Source organism: Lipotes vexillifer, unplaced genomic scaffold (assembly GCF_000442215.2).
Source record: "Lipotes vexillifer unplaced genomic scaffold, Lipotes_vexillifer_v1.1 scaffold75, whole genome shotgun sequence".
NCBI lineage: Eukaryota > Metazoa > Chordata > Mammalia > Artiodactyla > Lipotidae > Lipotes > Lipotes vexillifer.
Window position 1 is genome coordinate 727404 of NW_006771517.1, and position 18559 is coordinate 745962.

At 49.0% G+C, this 18559-nt stretch overlaps 1 protein-coding gene across 2 annotated transcripts in view; it reads left to right on the top strand.

Annotated features, from left to right (window-relative positions):
- Positions 1 to 12153, top strand: part of SNTA1 (syntrophin alpha 1) — a 26682-nt gene extending 14529 nt beyond the window's left edge. Inside the window, exons 3-8 of one of the 2 annotated variants that reach the window (XM_007446833.1) lie at positions 4321 to 4525; positions 7684 to 7891; positions 8041 to 8171; positions 10363 to 10559; positions 11263 to 11450; positions 11535 to 12153. In XM_007446833.1, coding sequence (XP_007446895.1) covers positions 4321 to 4525; positions 7684 to 7891; positions 8041 to 8171; positions 10363 to 10559; positions 11263 to 11450; positions 11535 to 11627 — 1022 coding nt within the window. In that variant the 3' untranslated portion in view covers positions 11628 to 12153. The remainder of the gene's footprint in view (positions 1 to 4320; positions 4526 to 7683; positions 7892 to 8040; positions 8172 to 10362; positions 10560 to 11262; positions 11451 to 11534) is intronic. The other variant, XM_007446834.1, reaches the window with a different exon arrangement.
- Positions 12154 to 18559: the final 6406 nt, after the last annotated feature.

An 18559-nucleotide genomic window follows, 5' to 3' on the forward strand; every position in this document is an offset into this window, starting at 1 on the left:
CGAACTGTCCTGCCCTGGCTGTCATTTCTCCATTCACAGAGCACTGACTCTGGGTTCGAATCAAGCCCGGTTTCTGTCCTCTAGGAGCTCCTAGTTTGGTGCAAGAGACAGCCCCAACACACAAAATCACAGCAGAGTTCTAAGTGTGGGCAGAACCTGTGTCATATGTTTTATATCATCTTATTTAATTATAACGTCTCTCTGAGGTAGACATCATTATGCAGATGAAGGGCCAGAGAGGTGAATTACCTCGTCCATGATCACATAGCTAGACAGAGCTGGAACTCAAATCCTAGAGTGCCTCTCTCCAAACCATGTACTAAGGGCATTCTGTGCAGGGAGAACTGCATTTTTAAAGGCATTTGGAAGCTCCTACAGCTCCTGAGAGCTCTGAGGAGGTCAGTATAATTGGATTAGAGAGCGAGATTGGAGATGTGGCAGGAGGTAAAGCCAGCAAGGTAGGCAGGGCTCAGGTCCTGGGGAGCCTTGCAGTTGGGTGAAGAGTGCAGGGAGCCAGAGCAGGGCTTTGAGCAGGGGAGGGACATAGTTAATCATAGTAGGGAGATATATCAGTTGCAGCCTGAGTTGGAGTGGGGGGAATGGGTGGGTGCTGTATTAGTTAGGATGCTTTTGTCTGCAAGTAACAGGAACCCAATTCAAAGAGGTTTAAACATTGAAGAAAATATGTTTTCTTCCAGAATACATAAAGTCAGCATGGCTGAAGGGTGGATTAATTTAAGGATTCACCATCCTCAGTGTGTGGACCCCAATCCTGGGGTCAAAGTGACTATCATCGGTTTAGGACCAACTCCCCCCTCCCAGCAACTTCTAAAGGCTAGAGACGAAGGGAAGGGAGTATATTTTCCCTCACAGCTCATTGGACAGAATTGTATCATCTGCCCTTTTCTAAGCTAATCACAAGCAAGAGGGATGGAATGATCATGATTTGCTTTGAGCAGTCAAGATTTTCCCCCTGGGCTGGGGAGAAGCCCAGCCTTTTGGGCTCTGGGTTCTGTTAGCAAGGAGAAAAAAAGTAGGGGAATGGTTTGGCTGTCAGGTAGGCTGTGATGTGTCCCACCTCTATCGCCCCTTGAGACATAATCCTGGGGTAAGTCATTGCTGTAATGGTGAGGATGAGTCATTTTTAGTCTTCGTTCCCAATCTTCAGACCTAGGCTTAGTTCTCTCAAAAAAAATCTGTTCTTGTTTTCAATATAACTTCTCTTCCAACCCCAATATGGCTTGTAACTCCCTCTCACTTTCACCCCTGTTTGCCTTGGATCCTATCTGAGCCTCAGGGTCAGTCTCCTGCAACAGCAATAGCTTCTTATGTGGTTCTTCCAGGGAGCTGGACCAATAACTGCTTCCCCACCCCTTCCTGGTCTGTCCGCTCACAGGCAGAGCATACTGACTGGGCCTTGACTGCAGACATCAGATGGCTAGCAAGCCAGATGGCCATGGGAGTAGAGGTGGCTGAGAGGAGAGGAAGAGAGGCTGCCCAAGGGCTAGCAGGCACAGGTACTATTCAGTAGGGCAGCAGAGGGGACAGCCTGGCTGGGTGAAGAGAGACCAGTGCTCGGGCAAGACTTTTAACCACTTTGATGTACACACTGTCCTTCTAGCAGCTCATTTTTAGAGATAGGAGACTGCTGCTCATCAGAATTGGGAACAGTCCAGATGCTGGGACAGATGTGGCAGACACTACTGGTTGTCTGTCTTCCAACCATTTCCCCTTCTTCCAGGCTACCAGAGCCTGATTTAATTGGGTGGGAATATGCTCAGCCCTAGAGGCTGAATTGTGATTGGTCTAAATAAATCATGACTCTTCACTCTTACTAATGATTTGCTAGAAGTTGGCATGCAGCCCAGTCAGGCCAATGAGATATAAGGCTTCATGGAAATATTTACCTCTCTGATAAGAGGGAGATGTGAGGAGACAGCCCTTTTTCTGCCTGCCTCCTCCCTTCTTGCTTTGGGTTTTGTCATGTAAGGAATGATTAAGCTTGAGCCTGTTGCAGCCATCCTGTGGTCATGGGGGGAAGGCCAGAGAATGGCAGAGATCCAATGGCAGAGATGCCTATCCAGGATCCAATGTCATTGAGCCACTGAACCAATCCTGAAATTGCCTTCCTCTAGACTTCTTGTTACGTGAAATCATAAATATCTTTATTGCTTAAGGCACTGTTATCATATATTCTATTATTTACAGCCAAACTCAACTAATTGATAAAGAATGCCAAAATGTTTTATTATCAGTTAGCTTTAATTGATTGGTTATGGCTGCCATAGAACACTATGATTGATTTGTGATGGCTTCCTTGAGCAAGGGATAAACAAGTGGTAGCTCAAGTGTCACATGTTTACCATCCCAGTCCTACCTAGAGCCAGTCCAACACCTGGCACATATTAGGTGCTCAAGAAAACTGACTTGTCTCTGAAACTCTTCTCCCACCAAGCTCTTCTCAGATCAACCGTGTCATCATGTTGCCTTTCACTTCTAGCTGCCCTTTGTTACTGACATCTTCCTTTTGTCAAAAGGCATGGAATCCAGGCCCCAGTCAAGACTCTTTTGGTTGCAAATATCATAACTCCTGTTGGAATGGCAGTCTGACTTTCTAAATGAGGAGTATCAGAAACCAGAACATTAGTAGATGCCTGGCAGGGCTTTCCCTCTGTCTCTCAACATGCATCTCCACTGATTTTCTCTCCCTTCAAATTAGCTCTCTCCTATTCTCTGTCCTCACTGCAGAAGGTGGTTGCCCCTATAGCTTTCAAGTGTGCTCAAGACATTAGTGTAGGATCTCTCAACAGTCTCAATTTGGGTAGCCTAGTGTGGGTAAGGGGTTGACCCCTGGTCCAGCTAGCATAGCCAGGAGAGCAGGGTCACATATCAGAACATGACTTTATGGGTCAGTTGGGCAGAGGAACTGAATAAAAAGTTCAGTTCCTCTGAATTTTGCACCAGCCACATTTCAAGTACTCAATAGCTACATGTGGCTAGTGGCTACTGTGCTGGACAGTGTATATAGAGAACGTTTTCATAATCGTAGAAATCAGTGTCTGTGTTGGACAATGCTATTCTAGAAGGAGTCCACTATACTCACTCAGAGATGACTGGTCAGAGCTAAGAGGGCCTCTAGACATCTGTATTGGTTAGGGTACAAGTTGTGCTGCTGTAACCAGATCCCCATAAAATACTATGGCTTAAATATAACAGAAGCTCCTTGCTTTCTTATGTAACAGTTCAAGTCTGACATGGCAGTCCAAAGTCTCAGCATCCATTTATTTCTGTTTGTTAGTCAGCCTTTTAGAGTGTGGCTCATGTTTTCCTGGTCAAGATGGTGCCCCACCAGTCTGTGTTCTAGCCAGCTCAACCTGTCAAGGGAAAAGGCAGGGAAAGGAAGGGCGTACCCCTTTCTTTTTTCTTTTAAATAAATAAATTTATTTATTTATTTTTGGCTGCATTGGGTCTTCGTTGCTGTGCGTGGGCTTTCTCTAGTTGTGGCGAGTGGGGGCTACTCTTCATTGGGGTGCGTGAGCTTCTCATTGCGGTGGCTTCTCTTGTTGTGGAGCATGGGCTCTAGGCGCGTGGGCTTCAGTAGTTGCAGCACATGGGCTCAGTAGGTGTGGCACATGGGCTTAGTTGCTCCACAGCATGTGGGATCTTCCCGGACCAGGGCGTGCCCTTTTCTTTAATGGGCAGAACTTGGTAGCTGCACATATCTCTTCTGCTGCCATCCTATTGGCCAGACTTGGTCAAATGGGCACTTATAGCTGCAAGGGAACCTAGAAAATGAAGTCTTAAGCTGGAAGTTTATCACTATCTTGGAGGAAAATTAGCAGCCTCCACCATAGGACTATCTCATGCAGCCCCTCCTTTTTGCAGATGAGAAGACTGAAGAGATAGAGGCAAACAATGGGACAGTGGCAGAGCAGTCACATCTTCTGACTCCCGGTGCTCTCTCACTGCCTTGCCGCAGCTGTTGCCCATTCCCTTTAAGCAGCCATCCTGAAGCTCTAAACACTTAAACTTATGTGGTTACAACTTAGTTATTTGGCCACACCTAGCTGCAAAGGAGGCTGGGAAATGTAGTCTTTCTTCCAAGTGGCCATGTGTCTATAAACTAAGGGAAAAGTGAGAGAATGGATGTTGGCATGCATCCAGAATTTTCTACCGTGGTTCCCTGTCTGAGACTTTAGCCTAGAGGAGGATAGTGATAGTGGACATAAATTAAACTTTTAATGAATTAGTGACAATTGTGATGTGTGCTACGTGGGAGCCCATGTCACAGTGGTAACTGCTGACCTCTCCCTTAACCAGTCAAGTACATGAAAGAGGTCTCACCATATTTCAAGAACTCTGCCAGTGGGACCTCGGTTGGCTGGGACTCGCCTCCTGCCTCACCCCTTCAGCGGCAGCCTTCCTCCCCTGGCCTCTCACCCCGGGACCTCCATGATGCCAAACACATGTCCTTGAAGATGGCATATGTCTCGAGGAGGTGCACCCCCACTGACCCGGAGACCAGGTAAGCCTGGCGTAGAGGGAAACTCAGACTGACATGCCCTCATGTTAGGTAGTGGGGCCAAAGGAAAGATTCCTTTGTGTTGCAAAGTGACAAGCATGATGCACAGACGTAGTAGGTGCTTGAGAAATGTTTGTTGAATGGATGCAAGGGTGAAGTTATGGGGATGATAGTGTGCTTTGCTTCTCTCTTCTCCCTCTGGGCAGTTCACATCTGAGGAGGAACTTGGTCTGGGAAGGGGCCCTGGATTCCAGTCTTGGTTCTCCTTGAACTAGTCCCTTTTCCTCACTAACCTTTAGATTCTCCTTTGTGAAACAAGGATATCGGACTCAGTGATACCCTCAAGTCTCTTCCAACTCTGCTGAGGTTCTGAGATGTCTGGTAACATTTGTGTCAGGGCTGTGGAAGGTTACCATCCCTCACATCTGTGCAGCCTTTAACACCGGTGATAAAATTGATACCAGCCAACATTACTGAGTGTTTATCACGCACAACTTAACTGTCACAGCAACCCTACAGGCAAAGTCCTATTATTTCACCCCCATTTTGTAGATGAGGACAGAGAAAGTAACCTGCCCAAGATCACACAACCTGGAAGGAATGGAGCTTGCCTCATTTCCAGGTAGCGCTCTCTGCTTCAGAAGCTTCAGGTGCTTGAGTGATGATGGTGGCGAATGCAGTCTATGTTGATTAAACGCTGTGTGCAGTATTGGGGTGGTGTGTATATGGCTTGGGCATAAAAGGCTTGTGCTGTGGGTCCTAGTTACAGCTGAGGTTCAATGCCAGGCCAATGCCCAGCATTGCCCTGAAGGGCTGATTAATGTTTAGCATCCATATCTCCTGGCCCTGCTTGTTGCCCCAGCCCCAGCCTGCCCCCATGAGGCAAGAACTAGTGATTCACAGGTCACTTACAGGTGCTCCACTAAAGGGGCCTTGTGTGTTGGGTGAAGGTGAGGTGGTGTCAGTCCTTTCTGAGACTCATAGAACTTTAGGTTAATTGTGGATCCCAGCCTGATCCCAGACATCACCTGAAGCATGTGTGTACATATATTTCTATGTGTGTCTACATGTAGATGGCATTTAAATACAAGTGTTTGTGGGTATATGTGAGCATTTGCATGGGCAGCGGTCTAGACTTCTGCATATGTGTTTGTGTGTGTTTGTGTTAATATTTGTATGTGTATACTCATGTATGTACATGTGCCTGATTTGTGTACATATGTGTAACTTGAATATAACTGGGTTTCCATATCAGCACAATATCCCAGTCAAAGGAACACAATCTGGTAACCAAAATGTAATGAAAAATATTTCAAACTTTTACTTAGTGTTAGGATTACATTGGGCTGCAAGTATCAGAAACCCCAGCACGAAATGGCTTAATAAATGAAGAGTTAATTTTTCCACATGTTTAAAAAGAAGTCCAGCGGTCAGCTGTTTAGGCTGCTGTTTCTGCTCAAGAATGCCCTCAAAGCATCAGGCTTCCAGCTTCCTTTTTTTATTTTTATTTAAAAATTTTTTTTTTCAGCCGCACGACGTGGCTTGTGGGATTCTAATTCCCCGACCAGGGATTGAACCCTTGCCCTCGGCAGTGACAGTGCAGAGTCCTAACCACTGGACTGCCAGGGAATTCCCCTTCTGCCATCTTTATTGTGGATTTTCTTCTTCCCGGAAGCAGGATGGTGGCTGCATCTCCAAGCACGTGTCCATATTCCAGACAGGAAGAAGGCAAAGGACAAAGGAACTTTTCTCCTGGCATTTTGTTCTATTGCTGCATAACAAGCCATCCAAAAATTTAGTGGCTTAGAAGATAACACTTTATTATTTTTCACAATTCTGTAATCTGGGCTGGATCAGCCGGCCAGTTCTGTTCTATGTGGTATCTGCTGGGCATGGAAGTCCAGGATGGCTGTTTCACCCACGTGCCAGCTGGGGTGGCTGGAAGAGCTAGAGGCTGGCTAAGCATTCCTCTTTCAGTATATGACCTTTCTTTATGGCTACCTTATTCTTCTCAGGGTGGGTGGCCTCGGGCTAGTTGGATTTCATGATGGCTTGGGAATGCCGGAATGGCACTTCTGCCACATTTTATTTGTCAAACCAAGTCACAAGGCCAAGTAGAGGAGAAAGAAGCTTCACCTCTTGATGAGAGAGGTGCACCGTGTGTGTGTGTGTAGGGAGGGATGAATTTGGTGGAGGCCACCTTTGGAAACTAACTACCACAGCTGGGAACGCTTTACCTTTCATTTGGGTAGGGACACCCTCCCCAGAGCCTTCTCTCTCATCGGTCAGAACTGGGTCGATGGCCAGGGCTAGCTGCAAGGGAGCTCTGTAGTGGAGGGAGGCAGAGGCGGAGGGCATTGGAATGGCTGTGTGTGAGCCGTTCCCCAGTTTCTGACCCACTTCACTGTTTACAGAAAAGCCAAAGGGGAGTGAATCTTTAATGCCCCACCGAACATTTGAAAGTCCTCTCCCTGTCACTCCTCTTGTACCTCCCTGAAACCTTTCCCCCACACTTACCTATGTGGCTTTTTATCTCCCTGCCCTTTTCCCTTCTCCATTCCCCAGCTCTTTTTTTTTTTTTCCACACCGCGGATCTTAGTTCCCCAACCAGGGATCGAACTCTTGCCCCCCTGCATTGGAAGCATGGAGTCCTAAGCATCAGACTGCTAGGAAAGTTCCCTGTCCCCCACCTCTTTTTATGTAGACCATCTCAGGCTACCAAGCCTCTTCAGTTGCTGTGTCCACACGCCTACCCCGTCAGTGCGTTACTTGGGTTCTGTACCACAAAGGAGAACCTCGCAGATGGCCCAGCAAGACGGTCCTTCTTAGAAACCAGGAGGACAGGGCAAAGTCATGAATCCTCGCACAGTGATAATTTTGGCCCCCGTCACACGTGTCTGAGTGTGTGTGTTTGTGTGTATATGCCTATGTGTGTGTGTGTGAGATAGTCTCTTATCCTGAGATAAGATAGATAAGCCCCATGAGGCTCCAACAACTGTGGCTGGAGCCCTGCAGCGAGTGTCGCTCCTGATTCTGTCATGGACATCCCCTGTGGTTTCTTCTGGTTTTGTGGTAGATGGGGTTTCTTGGACCAGATTTCAGGGTTGGGTACCTGCAGCCCAGTGGACGGGCCCTCCCCTCCACCTCATTTGTGCCTGCAGGTATCTGGAGATCTGTTCAGCAGATGGCCGGGACACCCTCTTCCTGAGGGCTAAGGATGAGGCTAGCGCCAGGTCGTGGGCAGCTGCCATCCAAGCCCAGGTCAACGCTCTGATGCCCTGGGTCAAGGACGAGCTGCAGGCACTGCTGTCAGCCACCAGCACAGCCGGGAGCCAGGACATCAAGCAGATCGGCTGGCTGACTGAGCAGGTGCCTGCAGGGCCCGGGACCTATCCTCCCCACTCTTCCCTTGTCCTGGAGCTGACCCAAATCCCATTGCCCCTCACTGCCTCACCCCTCCCTGGCCCTCTGACCTCTCCCCTCTCCGTCCCTCCTCACTGCTGCCTTGCCCTCTGCAGCTGCCCAGTGGGGGCACAGCACCCACCTTGGCCCTGCTGACCGAAAAGGAGCTGCTCCTCTACTGCTGTCTCCCCCAGACCTGTGAGGCCCTGAGCCGGCCAGCCCGTACTGCCCCGCTCATCACCACCAGGTATCTGAGGACAGGCAGGACTGTGTGTCCCACCCAGAGCTTGGGGAGTGATGCTCTAGATGGACCTCAGAAGCTGGGGATTCCAGCCCTATCCTGCCCTGAGTTATTCCCCAGGTGGCCTGAAGCAAGTCTCTGCCTTGTCTGGGCCCTGGTTTCCTTATCTGTAAAATGGGGGCTTGGAACAGAAGGATATGAGGTCCCACCAGTCACTCATTCATTGATGCCTACTCTGCCCAACCTTGTGCTGTGTGGTTCAGGAGACAGAGAGCCCCCAGAGGCTCTGCCCTCAGGGGGTCCCCAGCCTGGCAGGGGAGACTGACCCGGGAACAGCCTTTAGGATGCAGAGTTGTAGGAACCACTTAACTCTACCTGGCCTGGTGGGGGAAGTCTTTGGGCAGAAGGTGACATTTGAGCTCGACTTTGACAGATGAGTAGAAGTTTGCTATTTAAGAAAGGTTGGAAAAGCATCTCACACAGAGGGAACAACATAGTCAATGGTACAGAGGCATGGAGGGCTCTCGCACGTTCATGGAGCTGTGAGTGTGCTAGAACCAGTTTGTAGACTCTGCAGGAAATGGAGAGAAATGTGGCAGGGAGTTGGCAGGGCCTGATCTTGCGGAGCCTCTATTGGCTGGTTAAGGAATGTTAGCCTTATCTTAAGAGCTGGGGCAGAGTTGAAGAGTTTTAGCCTGGGAGTGAGGTGGCTCTTTGGGTTGTGTTTTTTTTTTTTTTTTGCGTTACGCGGGCCTCTCACTGTTGTGGTCTCTCCCGTTGCGGGGCACAGGCTCAGGACGCGCAGGCCCAGCGGCCATGGCTCATGGGCCCAGCCACTCCATGGCACGTGGGATCCTCCTGGACCGGGGCATGAACCCGTGTCCCCTGCATCGGCAGGCGGACTCCCAACCCCTGCGCCACCAGGGAAGCCCTGGGTTGTGTTTTAAAAGAATCCATGTTGCTGCCACCTGGAAAATACGCTGGAGGCGGGGGATGGGAGCAGTCATGCAGGAGAGCTGGTGGAGGTGGGTGGAGGCAGCAGATGGAGAAGAAAGGTTGCATTTGCATTGGAAAACACATGGGTGGTAAAATTAACTAGCCTTAGTACTCACCAGATGGGGAGGGTGAAGGAGGTGTCCGGATGAATGGATGAATGGGAGGTTTGGAGCTTGTGTCTTGGGGAGCAGTGGGACTGGGGGTGGGAGTGCAAAGGGAGGAGGTCAGAGCAAGACGCTGAGTTGAGTCCAGAGTGTGCGAGGGACAGGTAGGGAGCTTGGGTAGGAAACTTGGAGACTTGTGGGTCTGTAGTTTAGGGCTGCAAAGTAGGGGACTGGGTATCAGAAGCAGCTCCGAGGGGGAATGAAGCTACGAGAGAAAGTATGTGGAGTGAGGAGCAAAGAGGGCTAAGGGACAGAACTTTGGGGTCTGCTGCTCAGAGAGGGGCATTGAACTGCCCAAGGTTACACAGCAAGTGAGAGTCAAGCTGCGGGGTCTGGGCCCTTGTTGTCCATGTCTCCTCACTCTGGGCTGGGCTCTGGCGTACGTGTCAGGAGCCTGCTGCCTACTAGGGATAAGCAGGTCATGAATTGCCTGCCTAATTAAGTGATTCATTAATTCAGGTCACAAATGTTTACTGAGCACCTACTATATGTCAGGCATTGTTTTAGCTGCTGGGAATATAGTGGCGAACAATTAGACAAAAATTTGTACCCTAGATGATATTCTGGAGAAAAAGACAAAAGCCAACCGAAACAGTGAAAAGTAATTATAACTTCTGGTACCATAAAGACAAGTAAGGCTAGTGAGTGATAGGGAGGGGTGCCATTTTAGACAGAGAGGTCAGGGAATGCTTCTCAGAGGAGATGGCACTTGAGCAAAGGTCTGAAGGAAGTGAGGGAGAGAGCAATGCAGATAATCAGGGAAGAGTGTGCTCAGCAGAGGGAACAGCAGAGGTGCTGAGGCAGGAGTGTGCTTGGCGTGTCTGAAGACACCATAACGGTTGGAGCCGAGGGGGCAAGGGGAAGGGTGGCAGGAGGCGGTCTCCTGTGTGTCAGTCAGTGGCTGCCTGGAAGTCCTGTCCCCACATTAGGCGGTAAAGGAGTCGCAGGGTCCCTTCCCAGGTAACCACCCTCGTGGCCCAGAACTACCTCCCTGCTGCCTGAGGCCTCATGCTTAGCCCTCTGCCCCCTGCCCCCAGGCTGGTGCACTCAGGCCCCTCCAAGGGCTCCTTGTCCTACGATGCAGAGCTCTCTTTTGCCCTGCGCACGGGTACGCGCCACGGTGTGGACACTCACCTGTTCAGCGTGGAGTCACCGCAGGAGCTGGCTGCCTGGACCCGCCAGCTGGTGGATGGCTGTCACCGGGCTGCTGAGGGTGTGCAGGAGGTGTCGACAGGTGGGCTGGGTGGATCTGGGAGTGCCTTTCTGGTAACAAACCTCTTATCCCCAGGGGCATTCAAGTTTCCTTCTTTAGGGTGCTTCAGGAGGGGGAGAGAGAGTGGGGTTTGGGGTCTCTGAGGGCCCTCTGTTTTGGATGTGCAGGTGCCCTGGTCGGTAGTGAGACTCTTTTACCAGGGGTTTTCTTGTGCCGGCTTTGTGACTCTGCTGGTGAGGATATGAGAGATGGCACTTGGAGTAGGGTTGCCAGAAAAAATACAGGACACTCACTTAGATTTGAATTTCAGGTAAAACAACAAATAATTTTTTGGTCTAAGTATGATCCATCGCTTATCTGAAATTCACATTTAACTGGGCAAGTCTACAGGCCTCTAAGGTCTCCAAAGGCCATGCTTGGTCGGTCTGCTGAGGCCTTTATAGGGAGTAGGCCTCCTGTCCAAAGCAGAGTTGGAGCTCCCCCTTTCTACCTTTGCTGCTGGCAGTGGGACTGGAAGTGGGGTATAGGTTTTCTGCCTGCTCATCCTTCTGTATTTCAGAGTGTGGGTGACTCTATACAGGGTGGGTGTACAAATGGCATTGACAGTGAGCCTCCCACCTCCAGTGGCATTCAAGTTCTGCTTTTGGAGCTGCCAGTGGGGATTGGAGGTAGGGCTTGCGGTCTCTGAGGTGTTGCTGTGCCCATGCCCACACCCTCCCCACAGCCTGCACATGGAACGGCCGTCCCTGCAGCCTCTCTGTGCATATTGACAAAGGCTTCACACTGTGGGCCGCTGAGCCAGGTGTGGCCCAAGTTGTGCTGCTCCGACAACCCTTTGAGAAGCTGCAGATGTCCTCCGACGATGGTGCCAGTCTCCTTTTCCTGGACTTCGGGGGCGCTGAAGGAGAGATTGTGAGTGGAGGGGCTGGGGGGTGATGCTGTCCTGGGGCCCAGGCTGGATGGGGCTCCTGACCCTTCTCTCCGTCCACCCTGCAGCAGCTGGACCTGCATTCATGCCCCAAGACAATGGTCTTCATCATCCACTCCTTCCTCTCGGCCAAAGTCACCCGTCTGGGGCTCTTAGCCTAGAGGTCGTCAGATGCATTAGCCCTGAAGAGGGGGTGTCCACCACATGGCCTGACCTGGCCCTCCGCTGATTGCCTGCTTACCACTGGGCTGAGGGAAGGGAGAGGAAAGGAACAAGGAGGCAGAGACCCAGCCCCTGAGAGAGGCTGGGACCCAGACTCAGGACACAGTGGATCCTGCCAGTGATGTGGTAGCCTCCCTGCTGCTCTCCCCACTCACACCAGTGCCTTTTGTGGAGAGATATTTTGTGTACGCAGAAGCCATTCCGAGCCCGGGACCTGCCCCTCTGGGGATCTTGACCCTAGCTGACAACTGCCAGGCCTCCCAGGGGCCCCTAAACTGTCCCCAGAGGCCCCACCTGAAGCTGGAGTTCCCTGGGGTCTGTGTCAAGAGAAAGAGGAGGAGCCTTTCTGTTCATTTCTCCCATCAGCTCTACCACCTTGAGGCATCTGGGTTTTTCTCTTCATCCTCTCTCTCTCATCCTTAGTCTCGGATAAATAAACAGCCTGTGAGTACATAGGCAGCCTGGCCCAGTGTCTGTGGTTTGTACCTTGGCCTGTGGGTGCTGTAGTGGCCCCTGTAGTCGCAAGAGAGACCAGACCCAGGACTGGAGCCCCTTTCCCTAGAGAAGAGCAGACCTTTAACCACAGGGCCAAAAAAGAATCTATTGGTTATCTACTATTGCATAACAAATTACCCCCAAATTTCACAGCTTAAAACAGTGAACATTTATTCTCTTTCAAGTTCTGTGGATTAGGAATTTGAGAGGGACTAAGCTGGGTTGTTCTTGCCTCAGAGTCTTTCATGAGGTTATAGTCAAGGTGTCTGCTGCACTCATCTGAAGGCTTGACTGGGGCTAGAGGCTCTGTTTCCAATATTTTTCACTTATGGATGGCGGCAGGAAGCCCTAGTTCCTCACCACATGGGCCTAATTGTAGGGCTGCTTGAGTGTGCTCATGACAAGGAGGTTGGCTTCGCCCAGAGTGAGTGACACAGAAGAGAGAACCGAGAGGGGTCCACAATGCCTCTTATCACCCAGTCTTGGATGTCACATACTGTCACTTTTGCTTTATTCTATTCATTAGAAGTGAGTCACTAATCCCAACCCACGCTCAAGGGGAGGGGAATTAGGCTCCACCTCTTGAAGAAAGGAATGTCAAAGAATTTGTGGACCTATTTTATTTATTTATTTATTTAAACATTTTTTGTGTGTGGACCTATTTTAAAACCATCATAGAGAGCCTCTTGCTCCTTTCCTGCAGAAGGGAGGACGCTTGGAGTGTGCTTCGTGGAATGTTTCTTTGGAATCTGTACCGTGCAGCTGGCTGCATATGAGCCCCAGTTGCTTGCGTTGTCCAGAAAAATTACCGTGATGACAGTAACGATAGCTTACATTTAGAGAGTGCTTGCTATGTGCTAGGCACTGTACATACATTTCCTCATTGGATCCTCACCACATATCTATGTTGATAGGCACGGCAGTCTCCATTACACAGGTAAGAAAACTGGGGCTCAGAACAGGAGAGTGACTTGCCCGAAGTCACACAGCTATGAAATGTCTGAGCTTGATTCCAACTAGGTTTTTCTGACTTCAGAGCCCTTGTTCACCTAAGAGACTTTCTGGCCCTGCACCACCCACTAGAAATATAATGCAAGCCACATTTGTAATTACCAATTTTCTAGTAGCCATATTTTTAAAAGTAAGAAAAAATAGATGAAAATAATTTTAATAATAAATTTTATTTAACCCAGTAGATCCAAAATGTTATCACTTCAACACATGTTATAAAAATTAATTAATGAAATGTTTTACATTCTTTTTCTCATACTGTCTTTGAAATCTGGTGTGTATTTTATACCTACAGCACATCTCTATTCAGATACCAAATTTTCATTGGAGACCTTTGATTGGTATTTAGATTATATAAAGTTTCCAGTTGAAAAAATTAGATTCACATGATCAAGTATTTCCAAATGTACTAAAGTTTTCCAGTAACTGAATTATCAGTTTTTAAAGTAAAATTCATTAAAATGGAATTAAATTCAGTTCCTCATTCACACCGCTTGCATATCACATGCTCAGTAGCCACATGTGGTTAGTAGCTACTGCATTAGACTAAGCAGTTCTAATCAAGGTCCCACACGAAACTGAGGCCCACATAGATTCACGTAACAAGCCAGAGCCAGAGCTTGTTCTAGAAACCTGGGGAAATGCAGGTAAGCAGAGATATTCCAGCTTTGCCCACCTCAATCTGCCCAGCCACTCATCAATCCACTGTTCATTTGAGAAATACATAGCGCACACCTACTTTGTGCTAATACTTGGGTCCAGGAGCTGATTTGCTGGGAGCAAGACTGACAGGCCCCCTTGCACAGGGGAAAGAAATTCAGCAGAAGCTCTCACAATCAAATGTGTGATTGGGTAGACTCATGGAAATACCAGAGAGGACAGCGGGGACCTGACCTGCTCTGGGGGTGAGGGCAGGTTTCTCTCAGGAGGAGACCTGAAGCTGATGTCCTTCTGAAGGAGCAGGCTAAAAATCAGCTACTGTTGCAATAATGCTGTGGACCAAAACAACTCCGGACTCTGTGGCCACAGCAACAAGCATTTATTTTCATGCTTCTGGGGCTGCATGTTGACTGCAGTTTGACCATTAGAAGCTGGGCTTGGCTGGGTGGCTTTGGTCCAGGCTGTGGGTTGGGCTCAGGCCTACTCTATGATTTTCCTTCTGGAGCCCAGGATGGAGGGGCATCAGCTCCCAGGGCATGTTCTCATGGGAAGTCACTGGAGTTCAAAGACAAGCAAAGTGCACAAGCACATTTACGTCCTCTGCATTTTGTCCGCTCTCATTCCGTTGGCCAGAACAAGTCATTTGGCTGAGGCTGAATCAGTGGGGAAGGAGGAGGGGAAGAAGAAATTGTTCAGTAACTGTTAGAACTATCAGCAACCAGTAGGAGTTAGTCAGGTAGGAGGGGGAATGGCATCCCAGATGACAGATTCCCAAGGTGGGATGGAACATGAGCCTTCCAAGCTCCTGGAGATCTGGGCGGGGCGGGGGGTGTTGTTTTTATCACCTTCATTGCCCAAGACGCAACACTGTCTGAGACTCCACAATATGGCAGCTGAAAGGACCCTTGTTGTTGGAATGTGGTGGGTGATGGGTTGGGAGGTTGGAAATGGTCCCTGGCCCTCACATGGGCTGATGTGTGTGGGAAAGGATAGTAGGGATGTTGGGAATGGCTGGTGTGTGTGTGTGTGTGTGTGTGTGTGTGTGTGTGTGTGTGTGTGTGTGTGTGTGTGTGTGTGTTATGTATAGGTGGGGGCAGCATAACACACACCAGAGAACATCCCTCATGCCCATCCCATGGGCAATCAGAACTGGCAACGGGTAGCTCTGACATCTTCTGACTTGCTGCCTCCTGCTCTGGCCGCAAAAGGGGAAGGTGACACCTCCTTCTGGGGCCACTAGGGGAAGATCCAGATTTGAAAGAGCACAGTTCTAAGAGGCCAAGAGACCTGGGTTGAAATCCCGGCTCCTCCCTGACTCCCACATTGGAAGTTCTAAAAGTGGCTTCCTTCCAGCTCTAGAATCCCTCTCTCCTGTGATTCTAGGAGGACAATACCGAGGCTAAAGAGGGAAGGGCCATGTTGAAATGATAAGTAGGACCTGAAATAGAGAATTGATGTGTCAGGAAGGACAGGGTCCATGCTTGGGGTCACTGTGGAGAGTGAATGGGTGTTGTCTGGCCTTGGCAGCAAGGGTGGGAGGCTTCCCTCCTCAACATAACTCCTATTGGGATGGAGGTTCGGCCACCATGGTGGGGCTCTGTGTGGCACAGGTGGCACCCCCACTCCATGGCCGAGTTAGGACAGAACATCTTCCCCTTGTAGTAAGAACTTTGACAGGAAATCTGAATATTTCTCCAAATGGAGTCTTTAGATCTCAGAGTTTCCAGGAACTTGTCTCTAGAGTCTAAAAGTTTTCCAGGAATTCTGAAATTTTGTATTTTCACGGTGCTGATTATTGCCTGAAAAGATCAGAGCACATTCTAGATTACCTGGAGAACCACAGTAAAAAACAAGAGCCATAATACAATTCTTGGGCTGTGTTTGCCTTTGTATATTTGACTCAACTGGCACCCAGCAGTCATGTAAAGAGATACTGTGGAACTTATTGTGGTATGTCTCAAACTCCTGAAATCTGGGTTTGTTTTCTCCTCACTGCCCCAAGCCCTCGCACTGGCCCAGGACTCCACAATCTCTGGACAACTGCCACAGCCTCCTCAGTACTCTACTGATTTGTCTTCCCACCCTCCTACCCTCAATGCAGTATATTTTCTACATAGCAGCCACTTTATATGCAAAGAAAGTGGAAGTCAGCAGGGGGGACTGACTTGGCCATGGCTATCATGGTAAGCATCGGAGCCTTAATGTGAACCCAGCCAGTCTTTGAATTAGTCAGTCAGTGTTAAGAATAGGACTTTGGGATCAGACTGACCTGTGGGTGGATCCCAGTTCTGCCATACCCTAGTTATATGAGCTTCAGCACTCGACTACCTTTTCGTATTTTCAGTTTTCTCACCTGTAACTTGGGCCAATAATAACCTCATAGAGTTCTAATGAGGTGTCGAAGAGGCCAGTTGTAGCAGGGGTTGTCAGGCTGCCCAGAGCCTTGGTAATTCAGAATGCTGGAGTCAGTGACTGCATTTTATTGATAGAGTGCTTTCTCCCAAACCACAGCCTTCCCTGCATAGGCAGAGTAGGAGCACTGAGGAATTAACACATGTAGGAGTATACTCCCACCATGGCTGGTAGTATATAACTACCCCAGCTTCCTCTCCCTTTGGGTGAAGTAATTCTGAGGTCTGTGTCTTACACTGTTTCCTAGAGCTCCCCAACAGAATGAAGACCCAGATGCCCACCTGGCTTGATAACACACTCCTTATTGGCTGTCTCCCCTGTCTCATTCCCTGAGTTACCTTATCAGCGACTCCTGTGATCACCTGCCTGCACTCAAGTCCTTTTTTCAAGGTCTGCTTCTGGGGAACCCAAACTAATACATAAAGCAGTCATTTGTTCATTCAACAAGTATTTATTAAGGCCTCCTATGAATCAGACTCTGTGCTACGTCCTGGGGATATTGCCGTGAACATGACAGAATGTGTCGCTCCTCTCAGGGAGCTGAATGTCTAGGAAACAGGCAATGGCAAGTAAACAAAAAATGCTATCATTTTGGATAGTGACAAATACTGAGAAGAAAATGATGTGATAGTGATGGGAGCCTTTTACATGGGGTCGTCAGAGAGGGCCTCTCTGGAGAGCTGATATTTAAGCTGAGACATGAAGGATGAGAAGGCACCAGCCTTGAAACAATTTGGGGGAACATTCCAGAGAGAATGTTCAAAGTACAAAGCCTCTGAGATAAACATGTGCTTGGGATATTGAAGGAGCAAAATAAAATTGTGTAGTTGAAATATAGTTAATTAGAGAGAACATGCTAGGAGAAGTAAATAGTAAGAAAGAAAGAAGTAGGTTGGAGAAGTAAAAAGTAAGCAGTAGCCAGATCATGCAGGTCCTAGGACACAGTAGGAAATCTGGATTTTATTGCAAAGGCAATGGCAAGCCACTGGGAGTTTTCAGCAGAGGAATGATGTGGTCTGAGTTGTCTTGTTTTTTGTTTGTTTGTTTTGTTTTGCTTTCTTCCTGCTGCACTGCACAGCTTTCAGGATCTTAGTTCCGCAACCAAGGATGGAGATCGAATCCGGGCCCACCTCAGTGAAAGTGCGGAGTCCTAACCACTGGACCGCCAGGGAATTCCCATGATCTGAGTTAAGAAAACAAACTCTCTTAGGCTCTGTGTGGGAAATAGTTGGTAGGAGACTAGGTTAAGGGCAAAAGCAAGGAGGCCAGTTAGCAGGCTATTGCTGTCCTTTCTGATGAGATGATGGTGGCTTGGGCTAGAGTTGCAGCAGAAGAAGAACAGGAGAATGGGAAGTGGGTAGATTTGAGACATTTTGGAGTTAGAGCTGACAAAACTTTGCTGATAGACTGAGTGTGGAGATTGAGGGAGACGAAACAAAAAATGACTCAGTTTCTCCTAGTGCAACTGGGAGGGTGCTTGGGTCATTTAACCGAGATGGGCAAGACTGGGCAGACACAGGTTTTGGGTTAGGATGTGTACGAAGAAATGAAGAGTTCTGTATTGAGTTACAGACGGTCGATAGGTGACCAAGGGGAGGTGCCCCATAGACAGTGGAACAATGTGTCTGTGACTCCAGGGGTTGGGAGGGGGGTTCTATGCTGGAAACATGAATTGGGAAGTCTTTAACCTATAACGCAGCACTGTCCAATAGAAATAGAAAGAGAGCCACGTAAATAATTAAAATTTTCCCAGTAGCCACATGAAAAAAGTAAAAAGAAACAGATGAAACTAACTTAAATAATATACTTTTTTTTTTTTTTTTTTGGGTCTCTCCCGTTGCGGAGCACAGGCTCCGGACGCGCAGGCCCAGCGGCCACGGCTCACGGGCCCAGCCGCTCCGCGGCACGCGGGATCCTCCCGGACCGGGGCACGAACCCGCGCCCCCTGCATCGGCAGGCGGACTCCCAACCACTGCGCCACCAGGGAAGCCCCCCCCAATAATATACTCATTTAAACCAATAAATCCCAAATATTATCTCAGCACGTAGTCAATATAAAAATTATCGAGGAGATAGCTGGCATTCTTTCTTCGACATCCGGTGTGTATTTTACATTTAGAACACATTCAACTCGCACTCGCCACATTTCAAGCGCTCAGTTGCCACCTGCCGGTTAGCGGTTACCGCTTGGTTCAGCTCACCAGTGGAAGGTTTTCAAAGCCAGGAGCTTGGACCCACCCGGACAGTAGAGAAGACGCACTTCCGCCGGACGGAGCGCCCCGGACGGAAATTG